This window comes from Trachurus japonicus, chromosome 17 (genome assembly GCF_045865225.1).
Source record: "Trachurus japonicus isolate A0001 chromosome 17, Traja_1.0".
Taxonomy (NCBI): Eukaryota; Metazoa; Chordata; class Actinopteri; order Carangiformes; family Carangidae; genus Trachurus; species Trachurus japonicus.
The window spans coordinates 14,725,723-14,752,700 of NC_140923.1; the positions used below are offsets into that span (position 1 = coordinate 14,725,723).

The 26,978-nt window shown below is 39.9% G+C and overlaps 1 protein-coding gene across 4 annotated transcripts in view; it reads right to left on the bottom strand.

The window, feature by feature from the left end:
* Positions 1–26,978, bottom strand: part of LOC146970322 (guanine nucleotide exchange factor VAV3-like) — a 45,745-nt gene that overhangs the window by 16,274 nt on the left and 2,493 nt on the right. For 2 of the 4 annotated variants that reach the window (XM_085805267.1, XM_085805264.1), the window contains exons 2-20: positions 25,867–25,983; positions 20,607–20,665; positions 19,947–20,012; positions 18,887–19,004; positions 18,187–18,279; positions 17,779–17,847; positions 17,585–17,688; positions 16,860–16,959; positions 16,293–16,388; positions 13,885–13,953; positions 13,006–13,092; positions 11,730–11,815; positions 11,419–11,551; positions 8,271–8,380; positions 6,396–6,497; positions 5,747–5,838; positions 5,115–5,137; positions 3,999–4,023; positions 1,679–1,809 (exon numbers count right to left, since the gene is read on the bottom strand). In XM_085805267.1, the coding sequence (XP_085661393.1) occupies positions 1,679–1,809; positions 3,999–4,023; positions 5,115–5,137; positions 5,747–5,838; positions 6,396–6,497; positions 8,271–8,380; positions 11,419–11,551; positions 11,730–11,815; positions 13,006–13,092; positions 13,885–13,953; positions 16,293–16,388; positions 16,860–16,959; positions 17,585–17,688; positions 17,779–17,847; positions 18,187–18,279; positions 18,887–19,004; positions 19,947–20,012; positions 20,607–20,665; positions 25,867–25,983 (1,680 nt within the window). The remainder of the gene's footprint in view (positions 1–1,678; positions 1,810–3,998; positions 4,024–5,114; positions 5,138–5,746; positions 5,839–6,395; positions 6,498–8,270; positions 8,381–11,418; positions 11,552–11,729; positions 11,816–13,005; positions 13,093–13,884; positions 13,954–16,292; positions 16,389–16,859; positions 16,960–17,584; positions 17,689–17,778; positions 17,848–18,186; positions 18,280–18,886; positions 19,005–19,946; positions 20,013–20,606; positions 20,666–25,866; positions 25,984–26,978) is intronic. The other 2 variants (XM_085805268.1, XM_085805265.1) reach the window with 1 other exon arrangement.

Below are 26,978 nucleotides of genomic sequence, written 5' to 3' on the forward strand. Positions count from 1 at the left end.
TAGCAGCTTCAACTAGGGTCCCAAATGCATCCAATTAGATAAACAGTGTTTCTTTCATGACTTATACAATTTCTAAATAAAACTTTTAGTTTGGACACAATGTGCAGGTGTTTCTTTTTCAATTGAAGTATCCAGGTCAATTTGAAGTCCCTGGAGTCAATCTGAGAAGACGGTGACCACTGCTTTGCACCTGTGATGTGAGAATGCATGTACAGTACTGCCCCACAAAGGCAAACAGAGCAAGCAAACTGGACTCTTTGTAATATGACAAAATATAGTGCTATAATTTCTGTGATATTTGCAGAGACTGAAAATAAGCTTAAATGCTAAATATCAACAAAAGAAAATCTGGTTTAAGATATAAATATTCTGATCCTGTATTTCTCCCAAGCTATCACCTTCGATCGAATATCTGTATTTTCATTTAACAAGATTTTAGTATTCAGTTCATGACTCCACACGACGTGTTGAGACAGTAGCTTTTATGAAAGAGAGGAAAAACACAGTTAAATGAGTCATTTTACTGCTCTGATAGAAAACATAACATCAGTATCAGTGTTAGTTTGATCAGAATATCACTCTACAGCACCACCAGTGGTCAAAACCTCCAGGTGCCTTGTCACAGTGTCAGTATGCACAAAAAGAAAAAGAAGAATGCACAAATGCGTAGCCGTATTGTCATTTAAATCCTTTGATTATCCCCCCCTCTCACCATGCACGGTAACCATGGCAGCAATCAAAGCAGTGCCATCGGGTCTGTGGCATGACATTCTGCTAGCTGTTGTGGCGGCTTACAAGAAGTCTCCTGGCATTCATGTCCTCACCCTCCACCTTGTGCTCTGTCACAACAGAGAGAAACAGGGAGCACAGGAAATCGGGCTAACTGCCTACTCCCAGCCGCGCCGTTGGCAACGACTGCAGTCTGATTGGAGCAGCACCAGAAGGAAGGATGAGTTCTTTTTTAATGCCGCCGTAAAGCAGCAGCGAGAAGCGGCGAGGGAGGCTGCCGGAAGACCCCAGATAAATCGCCTATCCTTTCAAAAATAGATAAGGTCAAACACTCTCAACCGTTTGGCTGACCTCGTGAGGTGGTTGCTAAATGTGCGCCCGAACACGAGGTTGTGCGCCGCCATTAAAACATCTTCCAGAGGCTGAAGTGTCTGCTGCTTTATTGTCTCACTGTGGCACTCAATTAATCAGCTGAAGCCACTAATTGGTTAGATCATCAGATGGAGGCTGTGATTCAATCTGATGAGTGGGGGGGGGGAAAGGACAAACACCCCGTTTGTAATGTAACTGGAGTTCAAGGGAGTTCATCTAGATCTTTGTCTGATATCTCTAATTGAGGCTGACCTCATCATAATGTCACATTTATGGCTGTCAGGACACCGAATGTGACAAACAAGCACAACACAATTAGTGATTTATGAATAACAATGGCCAAAGGGAGGGAAATTAATGATCTCACCCCCATTAAGACTTTTTTTTCTTTTCTCCATCACATATAGGGGAAAACCAGTATTAAACAGAAGAGATGCAGACATGCAGCACGGATGCAAACCCATGACACTGCAATGACATTGCGTGCACCAAGCCAACCCGCTGAGCCATAACATGTTATTTTTTCACAGAGCCACAGATGTTGAGATGAAACGAGGATGAGCTGAGTGACACGCACCTGCCACCAGGAGCTGTGTAGGTCGGCAAACATCAGTTCAATGACATCCCCCGCGTGAATGCTTAGTGGGGGCCCGCACTGTGGATGGGGGATGCCACTGTAGTCTCTGATCACAACCATCCTGGGTAAACCTGGCAGACAGGGAATAAAAACACATTTACACTCTGGCTTTTAGACATTTATCAGAGTCTCATATGCAGCAGCTATATAGTCTGAACGGTTAATAACTCGCTGTGGGTAATACATTAGAAACAGAGACTTTGTGAAAACGGTATGAGGAAGAGACGGCTAGAAAAAAAACACAGAAGGCATTTGAATCAGAGCTTTGTTTCTCAAGCTATGATTAAAATAGAAGCTCTGTCACTCTAACTATTCTGCCAGATGTGTAGAGTTAACACTGGAAACTGTAAAAAAAAAAATACTTGCACACTAAAAAACAAATACTCTTCAAGGTGACATTGTGAGCAAAACTTTTCTCTCCGTTTTATGTTTGTTGTTCTTATTCTTAATTGCATTTTTTTTAATTGCCCATTTTCTTTCTGTAAAGGACTTTGTTGTGACTTTGTTTAGAGGTGTTATATTTAAAGAAAATCATTGTTACATAACGTATGAATGTTTAAATGTAAATTTTGATGTATTTTCTGTCTTTTTTTTTTTTTTTTTCATTAAATTCCCACTGAGTAAAATATCATACAGACAATATGATGAAACCTTATATCCATATTGAGTAAATCAAAAAATATTTAGGTGGATTTCAGGTAAAGTGATGTTGGTATATGGGAGGTGAAAGTGGAGTGGGGGCGTTTAGTCCAAATTAAAGTCTTACTTTGGTGGTTTAGGGCATCATTTTTGCAGGAGGATGTTTTTCTAATTTTAATTTCAGTGTTTTGTTTTGTTTTTTTCAAATAAATTAACAGTTGGCTCCTGTGTAATTTACATTTACTCTGTTCCACCTGTTTCTACAGCACACAGTAATTTCACAGTGTAGCCTACTGACATACACCTGGAGTTGACTTTTACATCTCTGAAGCGGGGGGTGACAAATTTAACAATTTGGGGTGGTATAAGACAAGATTTTTTTTTTGGTTGCTGTAAAGAGGTTCTTTGAATGTCATTTTCACTGCTCTGAGCACCACAAATAAAATCCTCAGTCACAACTCTATTGTGCCGAGGTGACAGCAGAAGTCTCTGAGGAGAATATACCTCCAAACCCGAGCAAAGAAACCCAAATCGACGAGATTATACTAAAAGCAAGTGAGAAAATGTGCAGTTTGGAGAAGCAGCCTTTTAGTAATTATTTAATCACGAGCACAAAGCGTATTCACAATTGATCTTTTGCATGCTCATGAATGTGGGAGTTGTTTTGACTGAGGTTTAAACCACCCAAATGGCACCATCCTAAAAAGCAGCAATTTACTACGGAGTGAAATTCATGTCTTTGATTCCTGAACGGCACGGCTCCAATCTTTCCTCAGCGTGGCAGACAAATACAACCACGAGGATCCGGCTAAGGCTAAGACTAAACACCCCTGCCAACTTTAAAGACACAGCCACTTACTCTCCCCTGACTCACACATCCAGCCCCCCCCTCCTACCCAGACACATCTCCCTTGCAGCCACGGCTCCGTCGCAAAGCAGCCCGAGGAAACTATTACGGTGACCTCAGATGAATGGAATATCTCACATTCATGTTTTTAATAAGAACAATAAGCACGGCTGTCTTTCTCATAAAGCCCCTTATGGAAATTGATTTATCACGAAGGCACGGCTCAGCGGTGGAGGCCCGGGCATATAGACTGCTAGAAGTGCTTTTTCTGCCAGTATTTCTCCCGCCGCCGTTCTCATAATGATTCCACCTACTCCAATTCATCTCAATGCCGTCGAGGGGTTTAGGAATCACGGCATGTGGTGAGAAAAGGGCGTTTTTTTCCCGCTTTGGTTAAGGATTCCTTCTGCAAAGTGTTATTCATTGGTTATTCTAACTCAAATATATTCGTCAAGAGGAAACTGTTGCTCATTTCCTGCTTTGAACCTGGTGGATGAATTCACATTTCTAAGAGACATCTTCAGGGTTTTTGTGGCAAGGAGTTGAGTAATATTTGATCAGAGACCTGGGTAGGATGTGATAACATCTGAGGGTTGGCTTTAAAGCACCATCTATCTGCTCCAGGTCTCACTTTGGCCTCTCACTAACCGTCTCCTTTTCATCCTGTCTGTGTTTCTGTTTTGCTACAGAACCAAGATAAAAGCAGCTTAAGAGGTACCACGTAAAGCCCTCAGCAGGTCCTCAAAATCGGTCAAGTGGTCAAGGCATACTGACCTGGGTCTGGCGGTGCTGTGTTTTCCTGTGAGCAGAGAGGGAACGCACATAACGAGACGGAGCAAAGTGGAAAGAGGAGAAGGAGAGAAAAAATACAGAGAAATGAAGGGACTGATAAATCTAGAGGGGTCATTTTTAATCCCTGCGCTGGATCAGTCTGACCTGAAGGAACGAGTCACAGTCTTAAAGCTATCATCTGCAAGTCTCATACTCTTTAGATGGTCTAGCCATTTTCAAATAGAAAGACAGATATCAAGGGAGAAATTTAAGAGTTCTGTTTCTGAGCAGTTCCCTTCTGGGGGAAAAATATAACATGAATCTAATAAATAAATAAATAAATAAATACTGAATCTTTTAATCCACATTTTATCCATAAACCCACCAGAGCTTCACACTGAGTTCAAAAATATTAGATAAACTATTACAAATTGCAGAAAAATGAATGTCGAGGGGGAAAAAAGGGAATCTGTTGCGGTGGGAGGACTAATTCTGTCCATGCAGCGTTTCATAAATAAAAGCCCTGATCATTTTCTAAACACATGACAGCTGATTGATATGCAGCCTTGAGCGTGCCACAAGAATAAAAATATATAGGCTTGTTAAGTGTTTAATTATATTTTATAGTTAAATCGTGATAAAAAAAATATATATAAGCAGGGCTATGACTGGCCAGCTGTAATGAGCTGATAGGAGTCCGGCCAATCGGAGCTCCTGCTCTCGCTCCGTGGGACGGACTTCATTGTATTTTCATGCGGCGCAGGGCTCGCAGGTCTCACAATTAAACAGAGCCATCTTCAAATTAATCACAACATGTAAACTGCAGATGTTGCAGGAGGGTGTGGACATATTCCACAGGGATTTTAACATGCTTTGATTATCCTGTATTTGGGTTTAATGTTTTTAATGCATCATTTAAATCCAGATTTAATGAATCATTTTCCACATTAGCTAGAATGGCTTTTAAAACATCTCAGTGTGCTAACTGATTATGACTGCATACGGTCTGTATAATGTGCACACGTGTGGGTGTATATTAACTTATCTGCTATGTCGTGCCTCACTAATTATGTTAGCTTTGGTGTCTAAGTCAAAGAGGAGGAACAGTCCAGGTCTCACCTTGGGTCTCGGCTTGGCAGAATCTGCAGTCAGGTGAGAGACAGACACAGAGAGGGGAATACAATATGAATGCGTGGTGGCTTCTTGACATACAACCTCAACTGTCAACCTCGGCTGGCCCTCATCACGCCTCAGAATGCATAAAGACCACAGCGCTGCGGCTAAGAAGGCTCGTCAAAGGCCAGAGCTGCCTTTAGCTGTCTGCGTGTGCAGGGAGGGTAATGTAGCTGAACTCCAGCACCGGGCTGGTGACAAAGAGCTGCAGCTTGACACAGGGGTAAGATGCAACAACTGTTAAATAGCTCCATCACAGAGTATATTAAGCTTTCAATTAAAGAACCGCAGGAAAAAAAAAAGTGAGCGCGTGACATCCGAGTTTTCCACAGCCCTGGTGGAGCACTCGAAATGTAACGAGGTGCATCTCTGGGGAGCGTGAATGTGCTCAGTAAATTTCATGTCAATCTGCATTTTAGATTTTGATATTTTGTGTGGATAAGTGGAAATATTGGCCTGATGATGGCGCTAGAGAAAAGGTCACTGCACATGCAGAGTGAATGTCATAGAAGAACATGTAGCTTTCGGTGTAAAAAAAAAAAAAAAAAAGGACGTGGATCGGTCGGCCTCCATCTCACCTGTTCTCCCACACACTCCCAGTCGTCCCAGACACTCCTTATGAGCCCCCAGCCCGCATTTTAGACAGAGATAACCCTGGTTAAAGATGCCCCTGGAGATGATAAAACACAGGACATATTTCAAGTATAACAGCCTCCTTAAGAGAAATACCTTGACATTTTAGATTTTCAGGCTTCTGTCACATTCTCAGGAGAAGAAAAATGACACAGGAAATGTCCTTCAGCTTTCCAGGTCCATAAAACCGATACTGTCCCCTGATGACTGAGAGAGTCCTCTGTCTGTACTACAGTTTAACAGATATTTATTTCAATTAAAAGCCAGGGCTAGGAAGCTATTTCAGTTTAGAGTAAATAAATATAGGAAAAAAAGGGGAGATTTGAGTTCAAGAGCCAGAGGAAAAAAGACTGAAGACTGAAATGTAAAATGTCAAGTTGTCCTTTTCACACCTTTTGATACCTTCAAAGTGTATTTTCCTGAGAACAGAAAAACACCATCAGCGCAATAACACATGATGGTTGATTGCCATCCCAGAACAATATGTGTAGGTACAGTTCCTGTCTCAGTTGTGACAAAAGCTCTTCTGGGACTTCATTAGATCTACATAATTATACAAAATAGACTTCTTTTTCCACAACGTCTAAATCGTACCTTAGCAGGAGGTGACAGAAGCTACAGGAAGTGATCCTCTCAAACGTGTGCATCTTGAACTGGTGTGAGTTGTGGCCGGCTTTTTCTGGACGGATATTTGATCTGTGACACAGAATGAGAAGGGGGTTAAAAAAAAATCATTAAATGCAACCAAGATAAGGCGTCTACAGCCATGATAATGACTCTGTGAGGCTGTATGTAGGCACAGTGGTGCTTTGAGCTAAAGTCAATAATGGCAATCTGACCAATACTTTTGAGACGTTCACCCAAAAACCACAAAATGTAAAACCTCATGGTGGAGCGAGGAGTCAGGGGATGATCCTAAGAAGACCAATGAGACTTGCACAATATTTCTTGGTCCAACATTTCAGTCTGGATCGAAGTTGTGCACCGATTGATCAACAGGTTGAGAAGGTTGAGAAGGTTGCAACCAAGCTGCTAACATGAGTAATACATGTGTGTGAGTAAGTTTCAAGGGTCAGTTTCTATCAATAATCTCAATCCACAAAATATTCTTTGTCGTTTCTTTATCAAGAGAATAAAATAACTTTGTTGTAGTAGAAACAATCAACAGCTTCTTCCTCCAACGCCACCGGAATAAAAGCAATTTCACCCCTGAAGCACATGCGCAGGTGTAAATGAAGAGAGCTTGAATCAGTCCAGACAAATCCAATTTTTGAGCTGCATGTGCTCAAAATGTGAGAGGGGGAAACATGCACTGCTAAAATAAGCAGCCCCTCTGGAACATGAACAAACACGACTGACACAAAAATGTCTTCTTTTTTTTTATGTGTGGTGTATTGAACACACCATCCAGGAGCCACTTAAACTGAGTGCTCCCCTAAGTGAGTCCTTCATCAGGAGCCCACATCCTCTTTACAGGTACAATTTTCACTTTCTGAATGGGCCCCTTCTGGTGTCAATGCACAGCGGCACAAAGCTGTTTTCAGACACACACCACGTATCTTTGAGGGGGAAAAAAAGAAAAGAAAACTGTTTCATGACTGCTGTGAAAATGGTTATTTCTTCTTTTGAGTTTTGGAAATTACCACATACACAGGTAAGGTTTTTGAGCAGGTGTCAAGGGCCTCGTGGTCAAAGACGTGAATGAGGTGTAGCTCATGCGTGACTACATGAGCACAAACGATGACTAAAAGTGCGCTGTGTGTAACGTACGCCCCCGCACACGACATCATTTTTCTCCAATGCCATAATAATTGAGCGCACTATTAGAAGTGGAAATGTATTCAGGAGGGCCATAGCAGACAGCAGTCAGCAGTCAGCAGTCAGCGTGCAGCGCGCGGATATTGTTTTCATACATATCCACTGCAAACACAAAAGCATTTGTTCAGTCAATCAGAGTGTAATGTCAAAACAACAGTGTATTCTCTCAAATCAACATACCAAAGGATTTAGGCAGGATATCTGCTTCCAAAACCCTCCTACTGTTACAAAATAACACAAAAGAAATATATACTTCCATGAAGCACTGATTTGAAGAACCATCGGGACAGAGGGGCTTCTTTGTAGTTTCGCAGCTCTTTGGAACAGTTTATGTTTAACGTGCGGGTTTGTGTGTGTGCATGTGTACTTTCCTGTCCGTGTGTGTGTGTGTGTGTGTGTGTTATCGTACTGTTGTCAGGAGTGTGTGCTTGATTGCAGCTAAGACCTGATCAAACAGTGCACATGAAAGAGTCAACACCTCTCTTGGCCTTGGAATAACATGCATGCAAACAAAGGGAAATAAACACACCCATGCACGCACAAGTACACAGTGTGTTTTTCCCGCGATGCACACGGCGGTATTCGGTGTTGATTGCAGCCTGCCTGAACTACGCTGTGTCTGTGTGTGTGTGTGTGTGTGTGTGTACTCACATGGCCATTTCAAACTGATCCAGCCACTTCTTCTTCAGCTCTCTGGTCTTGAAAAAGAGTTCAAAGCCCGTGTACCCCTGCTGGTGAGTCACGTAGAACCCGTAGCACCACTGTGAAGGTCAGAGAGAAGACAGTTAGAGCATTTGTATATTATACCATGACTGGATTTATATACTGTAATGCTCATCTCACAGAATATTATACACTGTCAGTTGCGGGAGGTCAGTTGTTAGCAATGTTACACAGCAATCTGAGCTCTGTCTTTTCCCAGTTTGCAATGTTTTTGTTCTCATTTTCTGTTATAAATCAGCAAAAACCCTGCACAGGTTGTTGTGGTGTATTTGTAGGTTTAAGCATAAACACTGTATGATCCTCTGTATCTGCCGGTTACATAAATAGATGCACTGTTTCAGAAATAACGGAGGATGGCTGCGGAAATAAATGTTATTTGCAGCGTGGATGTAAAAAAAAAACTGGAAAGAACGAAATGTCTATCTGAGACGCCTTGGTGTTATTGTTGGATATTTCAAAGGTTTTATAAGTAAAGGGGGATGAGTCGGCAAGTTTATATTCCAGTTTTTTAGTCATAAGTTGAAAATTTACAATGTCAAAGTTGTTGTAAGAGCATTGAAGAGAAGAAATACAGATCCCCACAAGGTTTAATCTGTCCAGTGCAATTGGAAAATGCTGCTCTGTTCCCCATGACACCAAATGCTGGAGGAATATTCATAACTTTATTCACTTTGAAGTAGAAAGTCAGATAATAAAACAAAGATTGATACCACTCTTATGTCTGGAAATGTTTAAACTACAGCCAAACGCTGATTAGCATAGGGGACAGAAACGCTATTTTTTCTACAATAAAGTTTTTTGTAAGTGACTGGACAGTGTGAGTTTACTCAAATTTCATGCTCCTACGCACCTAAGATTTTTTAGGTGTGCACCAGCCTCCATACCTATTTGTGCACAGATTAACAAAAATGTTAATTACTGAGATTCAGTGGTGCTAGCTACATGCATTTTGCTAATTGTTTCATTCCCAGTAGCTAAAACCAGATGCTAACATGTATTAGGCCTATTAGAGAACAGTGACATTTATCCTATCACTTCATTGTCTGCAATAAAATTTGTCTGTCACTACTGATGATATTTAGCAGTGTTAGCTTTACCTCTAACTAATTGCCACATGAATCATATTTTACTTGTACCGTTTCAGCCCAGTCATGTTGGCTACTTGTGGTAAAGGATGACAAAAAAAAACTGAACTAAAGAGGGTGTTTGCTTTGTTTACAGCCGCCCTACAGTCTCTTTTCTTTATCACAGAGTCCGACATATTGTCAAACATGTGTTGTGTCCTATTAGAGCAGATAGGATAAGAAAGGCAAAGATGATTTCGCCAGTCTTACATCAGATGTGAAGCTATTAATGCTGTCAACAGTCCTCGCCGGCTTTACTGTAGCTCTGGAGTGGTGAGCGGTGCTAAGACTGGCGCCACCGGGCTGCTCACAGACCAACCACAGTGTGTTGTTGGCTGTTGGATTTTGTTAACGTAAAAGAGAGCAGGATCTGTGTGTGTGTTTAACCAGAACTCTACCCAAAGACAACTTAAGCTGAGGCAGAGTCTCCTAATCTGCCTCAGAGGAACCAAAGTTCAAATGAAAGTTCAAAAGATCAGCATTTAGCATTATACCAAAACTTCTAAGGTAAAAAAAAAAAAAATGCAGGCAAACAGCTCATATAGCTGCCAGATGTCGTATAGCCTATTAATATCTACTGTGTGTAGGGAGTAAAATAAAGTAAACTCTAACTTTCCTCTTCGGCACAACATTCATATTGGCAGCAATCCAAAAAAGCCATAGTTTTTAGCCACTGGTCACCAGGTAGCTCCACTGCAGCACTTACAGGTTAAACCCCATGCCCATGGACATATTTAAGTGCATTTTTCAATCAATTCCCAAACCTCTCGGCTTTTGCCACCCTAATCCGTTCCAGCTTGTTGTGTCATATCTAATAACAGGAAAAGTGGTAGGGTTTACCCGTCAGTGATTGGCCAGCCCTGCAAAGTCCTGAGTGTTTTAGAGCTCTGCTGAAGTGTTAAATCATTGATGACTGTGTGGGTGCTCAGTGGCACCACATTCACACTCTGAAGTTTCATTTAGAAGAAAATGATATATAGCTATAAGCAGCCTTGGAGGACTGCACACATTCATCACCTGATATTAGCATCTCTGTCCTGCAGTGTGTGTGTGTGTGTGTGTGTATATGTGTGTGCGTGTGGTGAGGCGGATGCGGACGGCTATGTCTGTGAATATTTGTCTTTTTTTCCCCGTGCTCTTTTCTTTCTCCCTCCCTCACTACAAATGAATTCTCATACATGTGTCTGTGTCTCTTTGTGCAGCACATAATGGATGGAGCTTTGTGTTGGAAGGTGGATAGGATAAAAATTAGGGGCAATGACATATCCAGACACATTCAGCAAAAACGACACTGTTTATGTCGCTGTTGCATGTTTAGTACAAGATTGTTAATTTAGAAATCGTGTTTGACACAACCATGAATGATGACAAACACACACAGACAAAATACATCCAGACCATGACCGAGCATATACAGTCCCAGTCTCTGCAATTGTCTGACAATGTCCCACACAAACACTTATAAACCCAAACACACATACACTTCACGGCCGAACAATAGAGTAAATGAGGATGATAATGGAGTCCCTTTGATAAAAACCACAGAACCATCCCATTCTGGCAAGCTGTCAGTTTCACGTTAGCAATCAGCACCAGAGTGAGAAGACACCATCTGTGAGCATACATCAACAAGACATCAACAAGTCCTCCTCACTACAATACGGCCTGCAAACCTTCCCACAAGGCGAAAAATAGCGTGCAGCATAAACTGTGTGGGGTGACAAAACAGAGCCTCACAGCTTTCTAAATCAGGATCCTTCAGAAGAGGAAAAAAACACAACAGACCCTGCACCGGCGAATGAGAGAATGTCGTTCTGGGTTACTCTTATGAGGCATCATACATTTATCTTAGTGATAAAACCTGCAGACGGTTAGAACTTATTAGTATGGACAGGTAATAACGGAGAGATCCAGTATAATGCAGACGTGGCGTTATGTGTTAGCTGACTGACCTTCTTGCCCTCTCTATCCGAGGTGGGGTTGTTGGTGATCTTGAAGTAGTTGAGGTCAAGTATGTCCTTCATCTCGTAGTTGTCTCCTCGTCTCTTGCAAACAATGACGGCCACATCAAATAAAAAAATGTGTCTGCACAATAAGAGGTAACAATTTTAGATCATTATGTCATCATTATGACTAATCAAAAGTAGACAGAGCAAGCAAATGATGCATATAAGGTTGTTGTTGTTTTTTGTTGTAGTTGCTTCTTACTGCAATTCTCTTTAATGATTTCTCTTTAATGACAGTGGAACTGAAGTGGAACAACCTGTCTTGTTTCCTCTTGTCGATGCTGGAGATCATGCGCACCTCTCCATCTCCTTTCGGCCGACCAAACGACATCAGAGGCTGATTCTGAGGGGGAAAAGAAGAAGCCGCAAGCAAACAGTGAGGACACATTTTCACACATGCAGGGCATCTTTTACAATGTCAGTGTCTGATGGCGCAGCTGGCATCTATCAGATCTTCTCTGATTTGCCACAGAGGGCCTTTGAACTAAACCTAGATAAAAATAAAAATAAAACACTTATTTCAGCAGATACATCTTCCAGATGCTCAGAACATACAGTATTATTCCTCTGCACAATATCATGTAAGTTCTGACACCATCTCTTGTTGTATTTTCTCATCACCAGTGACATTCACCAATCTTGTTCAATCAAGGCAAGAGGAAGGTCTTAGTAATCTGACAAGTTCTTAAACGCATTACACCTCTGCTCCTGTAATGCCTTAATTTCCAATCTGTTCTATTAAACTATTTCCTCTTTCACAACCTCATCTCATCCTGTTCCTCTTTCTTGGTCTCACTCTTTGTGATGGCATCTCCTGTATTGTGTGCAATGTGCATGCAAACTGTTACAGTTTACATATGCTGGGCTCTGTTCTGCTCTGTATGGCCCTGGGGCGAGATTTACTGTTAACCTACATACTCTGACTAATGTGTCTCTGACAGAAATATTAAAGTTTAATTTGATGTTTTAATTACAGCTATAATTAATTTACTAGGATGCAGTTGCTCTGAATAACATGTTCAACTAATAGGGGCTGCAAGTATGTTTTGTTTTCTCCTAATCATGAAAAAAATATATATATACATATTTGTTTTGTCCAATAGTCTATAAACCTCAATACAATTTTAGATTTAATTTTAGTTAAACTTGATCTTTATTATCCTAAAGAAAGAAATTCTGAGGAAAAAAAGAAATATGAATAAAAAGCAAAGTAGTAGACAATATTTCAAGCCTGCACAGTAACTAAAATGTAACTTTTATCTGTGTTAACCCATTAAGTCTTCAGTGAGGAACAGGTGTCATGTATATTCAATGCAGGTGTCTGGCTTTTTTGGTTTTTACTTCCTTTGTTTTGTTCTCTTTGGCTACTTCCCTCAGACTATTTTAGATTTAAGGGAAGAGTAATTGGGTGAATCCACTCACAACAGCTGACCATCTACAAAAAGGAAACAACACATCTTCCTGCTGTTTTACTCCCTTACAAAGTGTACACTAACAGCTGAAGATAGTTGTAGAGAATGGTTTTTGGTTTACCAGGTTTTCGATGGACCTCTGGTACTGGTCGATCTCCCTCAGAGTCTCATTATCTCTCTTCACCTCGTTGACATACTGAGCCAGGTCCTTGGTAACACACACACACACACACACACACACACACACAATACACACAGTTTATGGGTTTCGTTTAGTCAAGAAGTAGTGAAAGAAGTCAGAAACCTCAACACATAGTATATATTTTGTAAAGCCTAGAAGAAAAATATTGATATTTTGTACAGAACTTTTAAGGGAATAGTTTAAATCCTATGGGAAATACAGAATACATGTATTCGCTTTCTTGCTCAGAGACAGATGATAGGATCCATAGCTACCAGTGTCGTTCAATATGAAGCTGGAACCTGGGGAGGGTTAGCTTAGCATAGCTTAGCATAAACCCTGGAGAACGAGCCAACCTGCTAAAACTAACATGTGTAAGTGTAAAATGATAAGTTAGGATTTTACTGGAGGGAGTCAAAAACTTAAAACCTATTGTTTTTTCATGTTAGCTAATAATAATAATAAAACAATAATCATCTCTTGGCATTAAAGAAAATATGCATACAGAGTTTTGTGTACTTCTGTGACCAAAAAATGCAAACCATTTAAATGTTGGTCTATACAGGGCTGGAAGAGTGAAGGGTGCATTCAGCAATCACTAATGTGATGGAAATTTTACCTTTTATCAGTACACACCAATCCAAAGCAGAGTAGCATGAATGATTTATGACTTTTTCTTTCCATTTGATTAAAAAAAAAAAAAAGTTGGTAGTTTGTTGTTTGTGGTGTGTTTGGAATTACCCACTAAGTCGTCCTGCTGCTGGTAACAAGCTGAAATCACAGTGATTACAGAACGTTTACCATAAGCACTGCACTTACTTTCATGGCATCAAGAGCGATCTTCAAGTTGCTCTTGTCAGCAGCATCGTGAGTGTGTTTGACTAGCTCCTGTTAGGGGCGAGAGAGAATTGCATGGACGAACACATTTGGCATGAGTAGCTGCTGGATTATTGATTTGATAATGAACATGACTGCAAAGTGACCTGTGTGAGAGACAGTTCCCCCCATGTTGTTTTCAAAGCATGAGAAAAAAAACCCGCTGTCAAACTCTGATTTGACAGCAAAAAAAACAAACATATTTTTAGGTAAAGATTGACAAATATGCTGCAGGTTATCCCTTTGAAATTATATTCTAATACACTAAAAATTAAAGTAAATAGAAAGAGAGAGACATAAAGGGTTTTTTCTTCCTCTAATTTGTTCGATTTTGTGAGAATACAACATCATTTATCTCTACAGCAACAAGCTACAATCAAATGTAACAAAGTACATTTAGTAAAATACTGTTTCAAGGTAGCTGTACTTCCCTTGAGTATTTTCATTTTATGCTCCTTTACACTATATTCTGAGGGAAATTGTAGTTTTTTGGGCACTTCATCATTTGTTATGTACAGTTACTTGTTACTACAGATTAAGATTTAAAATTACAAAACATAATAGAATACAAAGCAGTGTTTTCCAATGAACTACCCAATAAAATAGTTAATAACTAACATCAGCTCCATTTACTCATAAATTCTTGTTGAATTGGAAAATAAGGCTAAACGGGTACATAAATAGGATTTGTCTTTTGAATACAATTAACAAAACACATACAGTACCAGCACACTGTCATAAGCTGTGCAGCTTTATACAAATACAGTAGTGAGTAAAAGATATTCTGACCACCTGTCAACACCTACACACACGTCTAGTTGATAAATCAACACATGGACGTATATTTTGCACCGAGGATCCAATCTGTTGATGAAATTTGCCTCGGAGTGTCCTGCGGGGAGACTTTGTTTTCGTCACCACCAAAACACCAGTGAAATTGGAAAGGACACAAACAACCTCCTACTGGTCCAGACTGGGTCAAGTCAATGTCAATATAATCACGACGCGCAACTATTTTTCTATGTGACACCGGTCTCACCAGTTTAGCAGGAAATAATATTACATCATCATTTTTCATTTTTTGTCACAGTTTACATTTAAATGTTTGCTTCGTACTAGACAGATGCTGCTTATTGATAACAGACACTGTTTGCTATGTAACATGTGTGTTCTGTAGTAGAAAATCATCAAGATTTAATCATAATGGCAGTGCTGTGTACATTATAGGTGTTTAATGTCAAAGATGGGTGGAATCACTTAAGGCGTGTTTACCCTTCATTATCTTTCTAATAATATTACAGAATGAACAGCTTAACTATTCCTTCATGTGGTGAAAGCCGCAGCGCTGCTGTATCCACTGTCTCACTTCATTTCCACTTCGCCACGTCCTCTTCACTTTCTTCCTTTTTTGCTCCATTCCCCTCAAGGGGGAGTGGGTGACAACACTCTGGATCACCACCATTTACCATGCAGGCCTTTACCCTCTACAACAGTTTAAAAGTGCTCTCTAGTCATTGTCCTGATCTGCCCTGCCAGCTATCGTCCGACCTCTGATTCATACTAACCAGGGGAGTGTCACACAGTTGTCAGGAAATGACATTTAAAGATGTTGAAAGGCTGCATTTCTGTTTCTTTTTTTTTTTTACAGGAGACATAAAGGTGCAAAACACGTCTAAGAGTGATAATCAGATGTCAAACTACTATAACATCTAATTAGGATTCCAATTTTACATCAGTTTTTAATCAGATGACAAAAAACTCCTGAAATGAATGATCTTCCCTTTAAAAATCTTTAAGAAAAAATGTGGAAATACTGCAACTTGAAATGTATTGAGACACACTGACAAGCTGAAATTATCAACTCTAAATGCATGACTTGTCAGTGTCAATGACTTGTCAGAAATGATGCTGTTTTGCAGAGTTGATCTGCTTCGACGGTGTGAAAGGCGGCAAATATGTGGAGAATGTCGCCATCAAGTGGACACTTTTATACCACCTGAGAAATATCTTGTGAGTCGAAGCAAGAGTTGACAAAGCCTCCCAGTAATCAGTCTCAAAAGAATAAAACCTAGACTCATCAAAGAGAAGTGTAGTAAATTAAAACAGAAATCTAAGTGACATCGCTCCTCCTGCAGCAGGTAATATCTAGGCAATCTGCTGAGGTGTCCCAAAGAGAGGCACAAGAGCCCCGAGTGTTCAATTTGACGCATTAAGTAATAACAAAGTTGAAAAATACCAGAATCATCTGATGACTGGCAAACCAGTCAGGAGGAGCGGAGCACCAACATGAGCAGCCAGTGGGAGTATCTCCTGTCTAACATCAACACATCACATCTCATATCTCATCATACCTGAAGAAGAAGATGGTACTTGAGGACTCTCTGCATCGGGACGACCAGCAGGTCCCTCAGTGTAAACTTCCCATTGTTGGCCCTTTTGGAGCACTCCTGTTTTAAAAAAAAAAACATGCATTTGTGTCATTTTCTTTGGTGTTACTGAGATTTCCCAAAAGGTTGTGAATGTGAATGTTCACAGCTCGTGTCCGTTCACATTTTATATCAGGGCCCCCAGTTGTCAAAAACCATGAGTTTTAGAAACTGGCTAAAGTGTGGCCTAGTTTTGTACTGTTTTCTTTTTCTTAAAGTATATGTTTTGCTTCTTTTTTTTGCTTACCACACAGGCTCTAATGCAGCTATTTCTTATTTTCAATTCACCTTATGAAACCTCAATAATTTGTTACCAGCATAGGCTACCACTGAAACTTAGTCTATCAAGGCTGTATCAGTAAAGATACATGATGCAATAAGTAGCATCATAATTTATGTGTATTGCACAATATATACACTAGGTGGCTACTTGAAAACTAAATCTGCGTGCATGTGGGATTATTTGCAGACCAACTTTTTCAGGTGTCTAACCTCCAGCTTCAGGCGGACGTCCTCTTTCTCTTTGCAAATGAGGTCTAAAGCAGCGATGGCGATCTCCACTCGACTGCAGTATATCCCGTAAATGAGCAGTCTAGGATTCAGAGGAGAGGTGGTGAGGCCATGACAGCTGATATACGTACACCAAGTGAGTATTCATTGTTCAGTCGTGGATATGGTGCAGTATCATGGTGTAACTCATGTTATGTTGCTCATCATAACAATAGACCGAGTTTGTCTAAACTACAACATGATGTTTGTACAACTGACGAAATAATCGTTCAAGTAAGAAACAATCAAATACAACGTGTAAATTATGAAGTACTTTTCCCATGAATTGTATACACAACTGAGGCAGAGCTGTCTATAAAAATGTGCCTGAGTCTTTTTCACACAGACAGCAACAAAGCTTGACATATCATTCAAATGTAAAACTGGTGAATGGGCAGAAGCCTGGGCTCAGAGCAGCTGCACAGTTAAAATGTCTAATGCAGAAGAAAAATACATGTCTGCCAGAGTATAGATAGAGAATATTTCACAGTTTCTCTGCAGCATATCAATAGCGAATTCTAAGGGAAAGTACAGTGGTCTGGTGATCCTAAAATGAAACCTTCTGAGAAATAACTGCCTCTATGACTTACACACACGAACACACCGCATGGTTCTCAACTAAGAGAGAAACCGGACAGCAATTAAAAACGAATGTTGTCTATGAATACCTCTCCTTGTAGGTGATGAAAATCTGGTAGAGATTTAAGGCATTTTTGTTCAAGATGGAGTCCTGCACATCAACCATCAGGGTCTTGTGAACTTTAACCAGGTCCTGGGTTGAAGAGAGAAACCATCAGTGTCTAGACAGGAACATTTCATACTCATGCCATGTGACAAAAAGGAAAAAGTTTTGGGGACTTACTGGGATGTTGATAAAAACTTTGTCAATTTCAGCGGCAGACAAGAACTTCTTCAGAGGATTCAGAAAATACTGGAGAAAGAAACAATTGAAACCCCCGGATAAGTCATCTGATATCTTTTCCCAAATATTTATAGTCAGTGAAATAACTGCAAAAGCTTTTGTGCACTCAGATTGAAACCAATAAGACACATCATGCCAAATGTCAGATAGAGATCACTGATAACTGTGAATTTCCCCCAAATGCCCCTAAAAACAAACACAGATGTGTGCTAAAGACATGCTGCTAAAATGATAATAACATAAAAAGAATAAATTGCTTAGAGGTGAGATTAAGACAGAAACTCATCATTAACCATTTAACAATATGTGCTCTCAGTGCAGAGGAGACTATTAGAGGTGGTTCGATACCTTCTCGATGGACTCCAGAGTCTCCGTGTATTTCTCCTCCGTCTGTTTGATCTCTGTGAGGCAGCAGCTCCGCACATCCACCTCTGCCTGCTTCTGGAGAGACACACAACTTAGAGAAGTCTCTTCATATATCAATGTTTGATGGCGATCAATGTGATTAGCTTTTTTTATGTTTACCTGTGTAACAAGAAAGAAGGGTGAAGTGATTTGAGATTACATTACAAAATGATGAATCCCTTTCTTCTTCTTCAAAAAAAAAAAACTATTGCACTTGTGTGTAAAAACAAAAAAATGAAATTATGAATGAGCTGAAAATATTTTATTAACTTTAAATAAGATAACCAACCATTCATGGTATATTTGAGGAGTATCACACTATTTTTCTATTTTTGTAGCCAACATAAGAGGCCAAATTTTCAGTGATTTGATCTCAGTTAATGACAGGTTTCTGCACAAACAATGATTTTTAATGCAGAACTTTTCCTTGTGAATGTTGTGGTGGTAATGCTTAAAAACGCCCTGATGGTGAGTTAAAGAACCAGACTAGTTTATATACATTTAACTGCGAAATTTTACAAATTACTGTACGTGATATTCGAACAATATTGCCCCCATCCCCTGTCCCCCTTCTGAAGTTGAAATATTAAATAAATACGTTTGCGTGTGTGTGTGTGTGTGTACGGCTGACTCATAGTGGTACCAGTGGGGGATGTTGCTCAGTCCTCATGAGATCTTCATAGATCTCTCCCCCTGCGTAGTCTTCTTCCAGCCCGTAGACCGCTGCGTACAAGTCGTCCTCATCCTCCAGGACATTCTCACTAAACACAGACACACACACATTAACATATTATACAAACCCCCACTGCACCAACATAGTAACTTTCATAATGTCTTCTGCAAGGATGTGAGACTTTGAGGGATCATGACCATTTCCTGAAGACCATTCTGTCGTGTCTGTGTTTGTCTTTTGCTGACAGCTGCAACAGTGTCACTGGTGTTGTTTTCAACCCATGATTGTGTTTCAAGAAAATTGCTGAAAAAAGTTGCTGAATTCCCTCTATAATGTGCTGATTACCAGTCAGAAATGACTTCTTACAAAGTGTGAGTGATAGGATAACATTACTTTAACAATAACAGCAGCCAGGTTGAGGTTGTTTCTCTGTCCAGCACCTAGAAGTTAGTGTTTTATTGGGATATGCATGCTGGCTTTACATTTAATTATAAAAAAAAATAAGCAACACACTGTCTGTATATTCTATATGTGACTACAAACTTTTGTATATCATATTATATATATTACATTATATTGCCGCTGCACCTTCTGTCACACTCATTAACTTGTCATCAATCAATAACCATTACATTTATAAGCAAATGAAAAACTGAGAGGCAGCAGGCACAATTCAAAGAACTCAGGATCTGAGACTCTGCGGTGACATGGAAATAATACAAATATTGCGTCTGTTCTATACATATTTTATTACCCATATCCCTCTTAACTATCAATCAAGCTGTCAGCAGCACCCATCCAGAACCTTGATGTGGGTGGCGCGCAAGCACTCAGCAAAAACCTGCAGAATTACTCATTCATTTCCTCTGACAGTAACAGAGAAACGGAGCCAAGCCTTTTACCAAAACATGTGGGTGTCCGGACCCCTGGAGAGCATGGATGATGAGCAGCGCTGGTTCTGCTACTGAGCAAAATAATCATGTTCTATCAACACCAGTAATGGGCCCACAGAGAGAAGCTTCATACATACTCAATCAAGTCCTCCAGATTATTGCAAATGTCCTCGTCTTTTAGGCTCTCCTCGGTTGGAAACGGCCTGGAAACGACAGCAAAGCAGTGTGAGGTTCAACAGAAAAATCGCAGAGAATAAGCTATTGATGAGTGATTTAGGGCAGGACAACTTTTGATGTATTAAAATCCAAAAGTGCAGAAAACAGAAAAGCTATTGTAAATTTCACTACTGCAGGAGGACTAATAAAGCACTTTCATATCTCTTATCTTATAAATTTCCCATGGGATCTATATGTATCTATCTATCTAAAAGACATGGACAAATAGAGTTGAATAAATTACAGGTGTGCTATATAGTGAAAAGACCTAACATTCACGTTTATTCATTTATTTATATCTGTACTGTCTTGCATCTATATTGTGCTGCATTGTATATCTTTGTCACGCCGTTTTAAAAAACTCAAATAAACCACATTTGTGGAAAAAAATTGCTTTTCATTTCTGGTAATGAAGTAGGCCTACGATTCCTAGTAAACTGGAATCTGTGTGGTAAAGTGTGGCTGAAGTGTCGGTAAGCGGGGGCCGGGGGAGGGTGGGAGGGCGAGGTAGGTGAAGAAGGGGTGTAGTCCTTCGACAAACTGACATGTCCACTGTGCATTTTTCACATTCTGTGACTTACTTGATTCCTGTTTGCTGTGCAATGGTTGTGTACGAGAGCTTGGATAGCGTGTCCATAACCTGGAGAAACAAATGTGTGTGAATACATTGCTTGTGAATAGCTCAGAAACTCTGAAGAGACACGGAGGAGACAGTGTGCTAGAAAAATAAACTTGCTGTGCTAATGGTAAAGTTACTACAATTCAGTCAAAATTACAGCTGCAGATGTTTCTCAAAACCAAACAAAAACTACTGCAAAGACGGTAAATATCTTGAAAAACACAGAGCAACCAACTAGGGGAACATAGGGGAACACCCGCTGTTGCGCTGTTGCCGGTCGATGGACTCTCTCTATCTATCTGGCCTATCTAGCCTCTACCTGGTCTTTTTATTCCTTTCTTCATTGCTTAAACCGAACCAATGGGACAATTCCACTTCTCACTTAAAGTCACAACTCAACTTCTCACTCACAAATAGGCAAAAATCTGCAAAGTCACAACTCCACTTCCAGGTATGGGACCAAAAATTGCATGTTCCCCGGGTCCTTTTGGGGAAAAGCGGGGAACATAGGACCCCTTTTATTAAAAAGGATTGTATGTTCCCCGGTCACATACACAGCTGGAACATAGGACCCGGCCGGGGTGCATAGGGATGACCCCATGAGAATAGCCACAAGGAACAACCACGGATACACACACCAGCACTCACTATTACATAAAAAAACATTCATAACACCTTAGCAACTTTAGCATATATTTGCTACTTGCCTAATACACACCCCAGAGCCCCCACTGTTAGCAACACAGCAGCTCCAAGCAAGCTAAGGACTTATGTTGTGGCTTTCTTATGACAAAAAAGTCATTTAAAATGCCAAGCAGTAGCTGTGCACCAAAAAGCTAGCAGCAGCAGCAGATTCATTAAACACCCACAGCCAGAAAAACCATTAAAAATACATCAAGTTGCACCAAACAAGTTTTGCATCATAATCGCTGTGTAGCCGATAATGCATTCGTGAGCACATCTCTGTGTTAATCACCTCATTTATAACATCTTTCCTCTCTGACCGTGATTTAGGGAAAGAAAGAATCTGCTTGTTATTGTAGGGTGTGTACAACACTGTTGTATTTTTTTCTTTTTACAATGTTTTCGAGACCTAAAAAAGACAAACAAGACATTTGGAGGAATTATTGTGTGTTTGGTGTTGACATGAGATTATAAGGTTTAACTTTTTAAATAGCTTAATTACTATGTTGTCCTTTGCAAAGTGATGGATGTGAACATTTGATTTAGCCTGTAACATGGAGTAAAAACTTTTTTCTTTTTTTTTTACGGTGCTCTTGGGTATTCAAAATACACTTTGTAAGTAGGCCACACTAACCACGTCAGTTGGACTTTAACTCATGCTGTGGGTTTGTCTCTCAAGTCACATGTGGTTTAAACTGAGACTCAGCGCATCAGACAAGTCAGGTGTGAGAACAACTTCTCTTCAAGGCAGCCTAAAAGGATATGCATTTGATAACAAAAAGTCAACAAATGCCTGATTTTCCCAACTTATTTGACGAACTGAACTTCTACCTTTTCCTCGCTGCTTTTGCACTCGACCAGTTTGAAAAGAGAAATCAGTCCTGTACAACACAGTGGCCACATTAACACTTTAGCGTTACGTCACTTGTGATTGGGTGTGAAGAATTACATTTACACTATTGGTAAGTAAGCTTGCAAAAGAATACCACAGAAATCAAATCATTTGTGTGACTTTTTTCAAAGCAAGGGAAGTTTAACTTTAAGATTACCTTCATTCATCCCACATGTGACTTTTAGGGGCCAGAGTGTTTTTTTTAAGTGTCTGGTCATGCACAACACAACGAATATCAGGACCACAGATGTGTAACACCAGAAGTATGTAATCACCAGTCATTATAGTTTGATTTTCCTTTTTGTTTCAGGAAATTCAGACTTCCAAAAATAACATGTGAAAATGCAGAGGCCTTGTACAGTTTTAAAGCTGGTCTCTCACACTACAAACGGAGTTCTTACACACCACAAGACACCTGGCCTCAGCCAAAGCCACCATACTCATTCGCACAGGAAGAGCAGATAAATGCATGCACAAGCTAACCCTATCTACTGTTTTTATCAACCATGCCTGTAAAATCCAAATACCACTTTGCAGCGTGATGAGAAACTTCTTCACATCAGCAATAATTATTTAAAGTAAACAAGTTCATATGCAGATTCTATGTGCTTTGCTTGTAATGACATGAAACACATAGTCCTAATGCAAAAATTATGCAAAAAGCAAATACAAATACTTTTTAGTGAGCTGAGGACATTGAATGCCCACCATCGGCCAGTTGATTAGATTCATCGTTTTCCATGGCTTCGATCTTGTATCTAAGTGGATGACAGTTCTCTCCGAAGATATGAATGTTCATCAAATGTTCAGATCTGTTTGTCAGACTTAATCTCACTTTTCTCACCCAGAAGGCCCCCACCACTGCACCAACATAGAAACTTACATGTCTTCTGCAAAGGTGTGAGAGTTTGAGGGCTCATGACCATTTCCTAAAGACCATTCTAAGCTAACAGCTGCAATCGTGCGGCTGCCGCGCTGGTGTAGAGTCAGTTTCAAGAAAACGAATGTGAAAGAAAACCCTGTTTTGTTTATTTGTTTTTGGGGGGATTAGAGCATTATGGATCAAGAGGGGGGAAAAAAATCATCAGTGTAAATTTAATTGTGCCAAACTACCCAAAACCATCTCTGTACTTCTGACCATAATGAAATGTCTCCACCACATTTGGCCAACGCACAAACTTACAAAGCGAAAACAATACCAGCCCCAGTGTTTTAGTTGGTAATTATTGCCTTGTGGTTGCAACTAGTCTCGTTGCTGTACTCTGTGTAAAACACTGTATGAAGCAGTATGAGCATCTAAAGGAATCTGGGTGTATTTTGTCACGATCAGCAAAAAAAAAAAAAAAAAAGTTTTGTGAGGTCACCTTGACCTTTAACCTTTGACCATCATAGTAATCAGTCCAAGTGCCAGATTTAACAATATATTCCTGATGTATTGCTCTGAGCCAGGCTAGCTGTTTTCAATCCTTATGCTAAGCTAGGCTTATCTGACTGCAGCTTCATACTTAATGTACACACTGCACATGAGGCATCAGTCCTCTCAACAAGACAGAGAGGCACATTAGACATCCCTTCAAAGTAAAACGCCCTTCTCTGTTTGCTTGAATTACAAAAGCAAACATTTTACAGTCAAGAAGTTGATATTATTTTAAGTTAAGGGAATAGAAAACACACTTGTATCCTCTCTTAGTCATCTCAGACCTCCTGCATGCAGTCAGCATGGCTGCCCGGGGTGAAGCCTGTAGTAACCCAGCACAGGAATGTAGGTTAGAGAGCTCTCATTAGATATTCAGTGGACGGCTCTACGGGTTGAACTGGCACAACTCAACTCAAGTGGATTAGACTGGCTGAGATTTGAGATGTTCTCTTTTGGATGTTTTCCGGAAAATAAGGAAGAGATTGAGCATTTCTCCTTCAGATGAACAACCCTTCCTGGAGATCTTCCAGCCCAGTCGCTAAACCTGCAGACACCCATATTTATACCTACTGATGAAGGAAAAAAAAAAAAGAAAAAAGAAATGATGCACTGCAATCTTCCCCCTCCGGAAGCTTGTTTGTTGGATGGACAACTCTTGAACATGGCTGAGATTATGCAGCCTGGCGTGGATGTAGTGTACATATTTGCAGGCAGCACCTCCCATGTGGGATTACCAGCAGCCAGATTAACTGGAAGCTTCTTTAGAACATAACACACTGAACTAAAAGAAAAGAGCGTCTGTGTGGGAAGCTGCACGCAAAGCTCAATATGCATTTCCTTATAGCTCCCCGACACATGTGACCACTCTCTTTTTCTCTGCAGGAAAGTTAATCATCATGCTATACCTTGCTAAAAGTTTGTTTTAAATGTTTGTACACTTCTTTAATTCAAAATTTGTTTTGGTATAAAAATCTCAGACCACATGAGATCCTGCATTAAAAAATTAACAAAAAAGGATAGTAATTACGTAGGGTAAGTAATAGTACACTCACATTAAGCTGGCACAGGCTTAATCTTCTGTATTTTCAATATCATTAATTATAAAAAATAAATATATTAATTTCAGATCAATTCTAAAAAAAAAAAGAAGAAAAAACTCCAATAGCTAGAAATGAATTATAACACATTTTCCATAAATAAACTGGCAAGTAAATGCTTCAAGGCAAAGTTAAAATGCACTGAGCTAAGAAAATGTATGAGTGGGGAATAAGGCTGTTCAGAGAGAGTGCGCTCACTTCGGCAGAGTTAAATCAGGCTCGGAGGAGGAGTGCACTACAAACCCACTGACCTGGTAACTCTGCGGTGCTGCCACAATAACACTGCAATAAAAATGGGAAGTCGACCGATCCCTTCAGACACACACCAGAAAAATGCATGGTGAATAAACATTGGATGCCGTGCCCCCGTCAGAGAGAAACACACCATACTTCTAAATTGCTCTATATCAAATTGTAATCTGCATGACTGGATTACTGTATATGAAGGTCAGGTAAACTGTTTTTTCTATATTTTTCTACAATGTTCACATTCATTGCTGCCAACTCTGGTACATGCAGTGATGACTTTGTTTTAACTAGTTGTCTTTGGTTTTTACAGTTTGCAAGAACCTTCAATACGAGTACTGTGACTTTAGATTGCACCACTCAAATCTTCTGTTCATGTGAATCTTAAAATTATAATAATCCCCAAATATTTTGTTACATAATTTATTTATTTCTTTGTCAGCACTAAATAACTGCAACTGTGAATCAAGACTTAGAAAAACTAATGTTTTTGTTTCCAAGCAATGAAGAACTACAGCTCTAAAGTTGTTTCTGTCACACTTTCTCGATATATGATGATCTGTTGTTCCTGACTTTGAGAAAATCTGTAAACTAAATTATTCACTCATTATCACTTGTATGTGGCATAGACATGCAGTAGAATTAAACAGGCTGTGTTCATACAACTTGATTTCCCTGTGCAGCAGCTTGTGAAGGTGCTAAACCCCTAAAGCTCACAGACTTTCATGAATCACTGTGACTAATGAAGAAGGTTGGTAAAAGGGGGAAAAAAAGAGCAGCGGAGAACAGAAGAAAATTAAACCACATGATCACCGTACGCGAAAACGGATTGTGTTTTTGCGTAGCGTAAGAACAGCTTTACTGTACAGTGGATGTGGCTTGTTACCTTTCCAAAGTCTCGCACATCAAAGAGATCAAAGGCCTCGAATAGGTCGCTTTTCTTTATCCCGAACACATCACAGCAAGACGTCAGGAAGGTGCGGATGTTCTTCAAGCACAGGAACTGCACAGAGAAACAAATGGCATCAGTTTAGCATTGTTTTTCTCCATAAAGCACCCAAAGTCATTTGTGCCTTATTTTATTGTCTAGAATAATGTTGGTTTATTTACCAATTACCCAAAAGTCACGCTGACACAAAATAACACACTTCACTGCTTTGTAGCCATGCAGAGAATTATGGCAGTTTTTCTTTTTGTTGCATTGTTTGAACAGGTATAATATTTAGAGGAAGAGAAATTACAGAAAATACTTTTTTTTTAAAACCAAAAAAAAAAAAAATGTCTTTTTCAACTTTATGTTCAGTGTACTAACGGAAGAGCCACTGTGATATGGGGACATTTCTTTCTCAGTGTTTTGTTGTTTATGCTTTGAGCACCATAGCTTCATTCACTTCTGTTGTACTGAAAGAGTATCAGAGACGAGTATTAAAAAAAATGAAAATATATTATTATGTCATTTAAAGTAGAGGAACAATCCATCCACTCCATTCTGTTTTTAATAATAATCGCCAGTTCCAGTAATATTATAACTAGCTCTGGGTAAACTGAAAGTGAAAAGTGAAAGCTTCACGGTGTGAAATGAAACCACGAACCATGTGCTCTTTTGGTGTCACTTCCTATTAGGATTGTTGTCTCAGTGGGAAGAGTGCACTTGAACAACTTTCATACTGTGCAGACAATATGATTATGGTTATGTTATGGTTTAAGGTTGGGCCCTGAGTCAACCTTGGGCCACTTCCACTAAAATATCTGTCATAGATCCCTGAAATAAAAAAAATAAATATCCAAGTGTTCAAACAATAACCAAACGCACTGACCATGATTTTATTTTTTCCAACAGATTATTATATTAAGTGATGACTAAACTAGAGGCTGAATATGTGGCAATGTTCAGTATAAAAGAGCTAACAAGATTCTTGAGAACAGATAGGCCCCGTTTTATCAGCTCATCATGGAGGCGCCTGTAATCACTCCACCGCCCCCTGGGGCCCTGTTTGT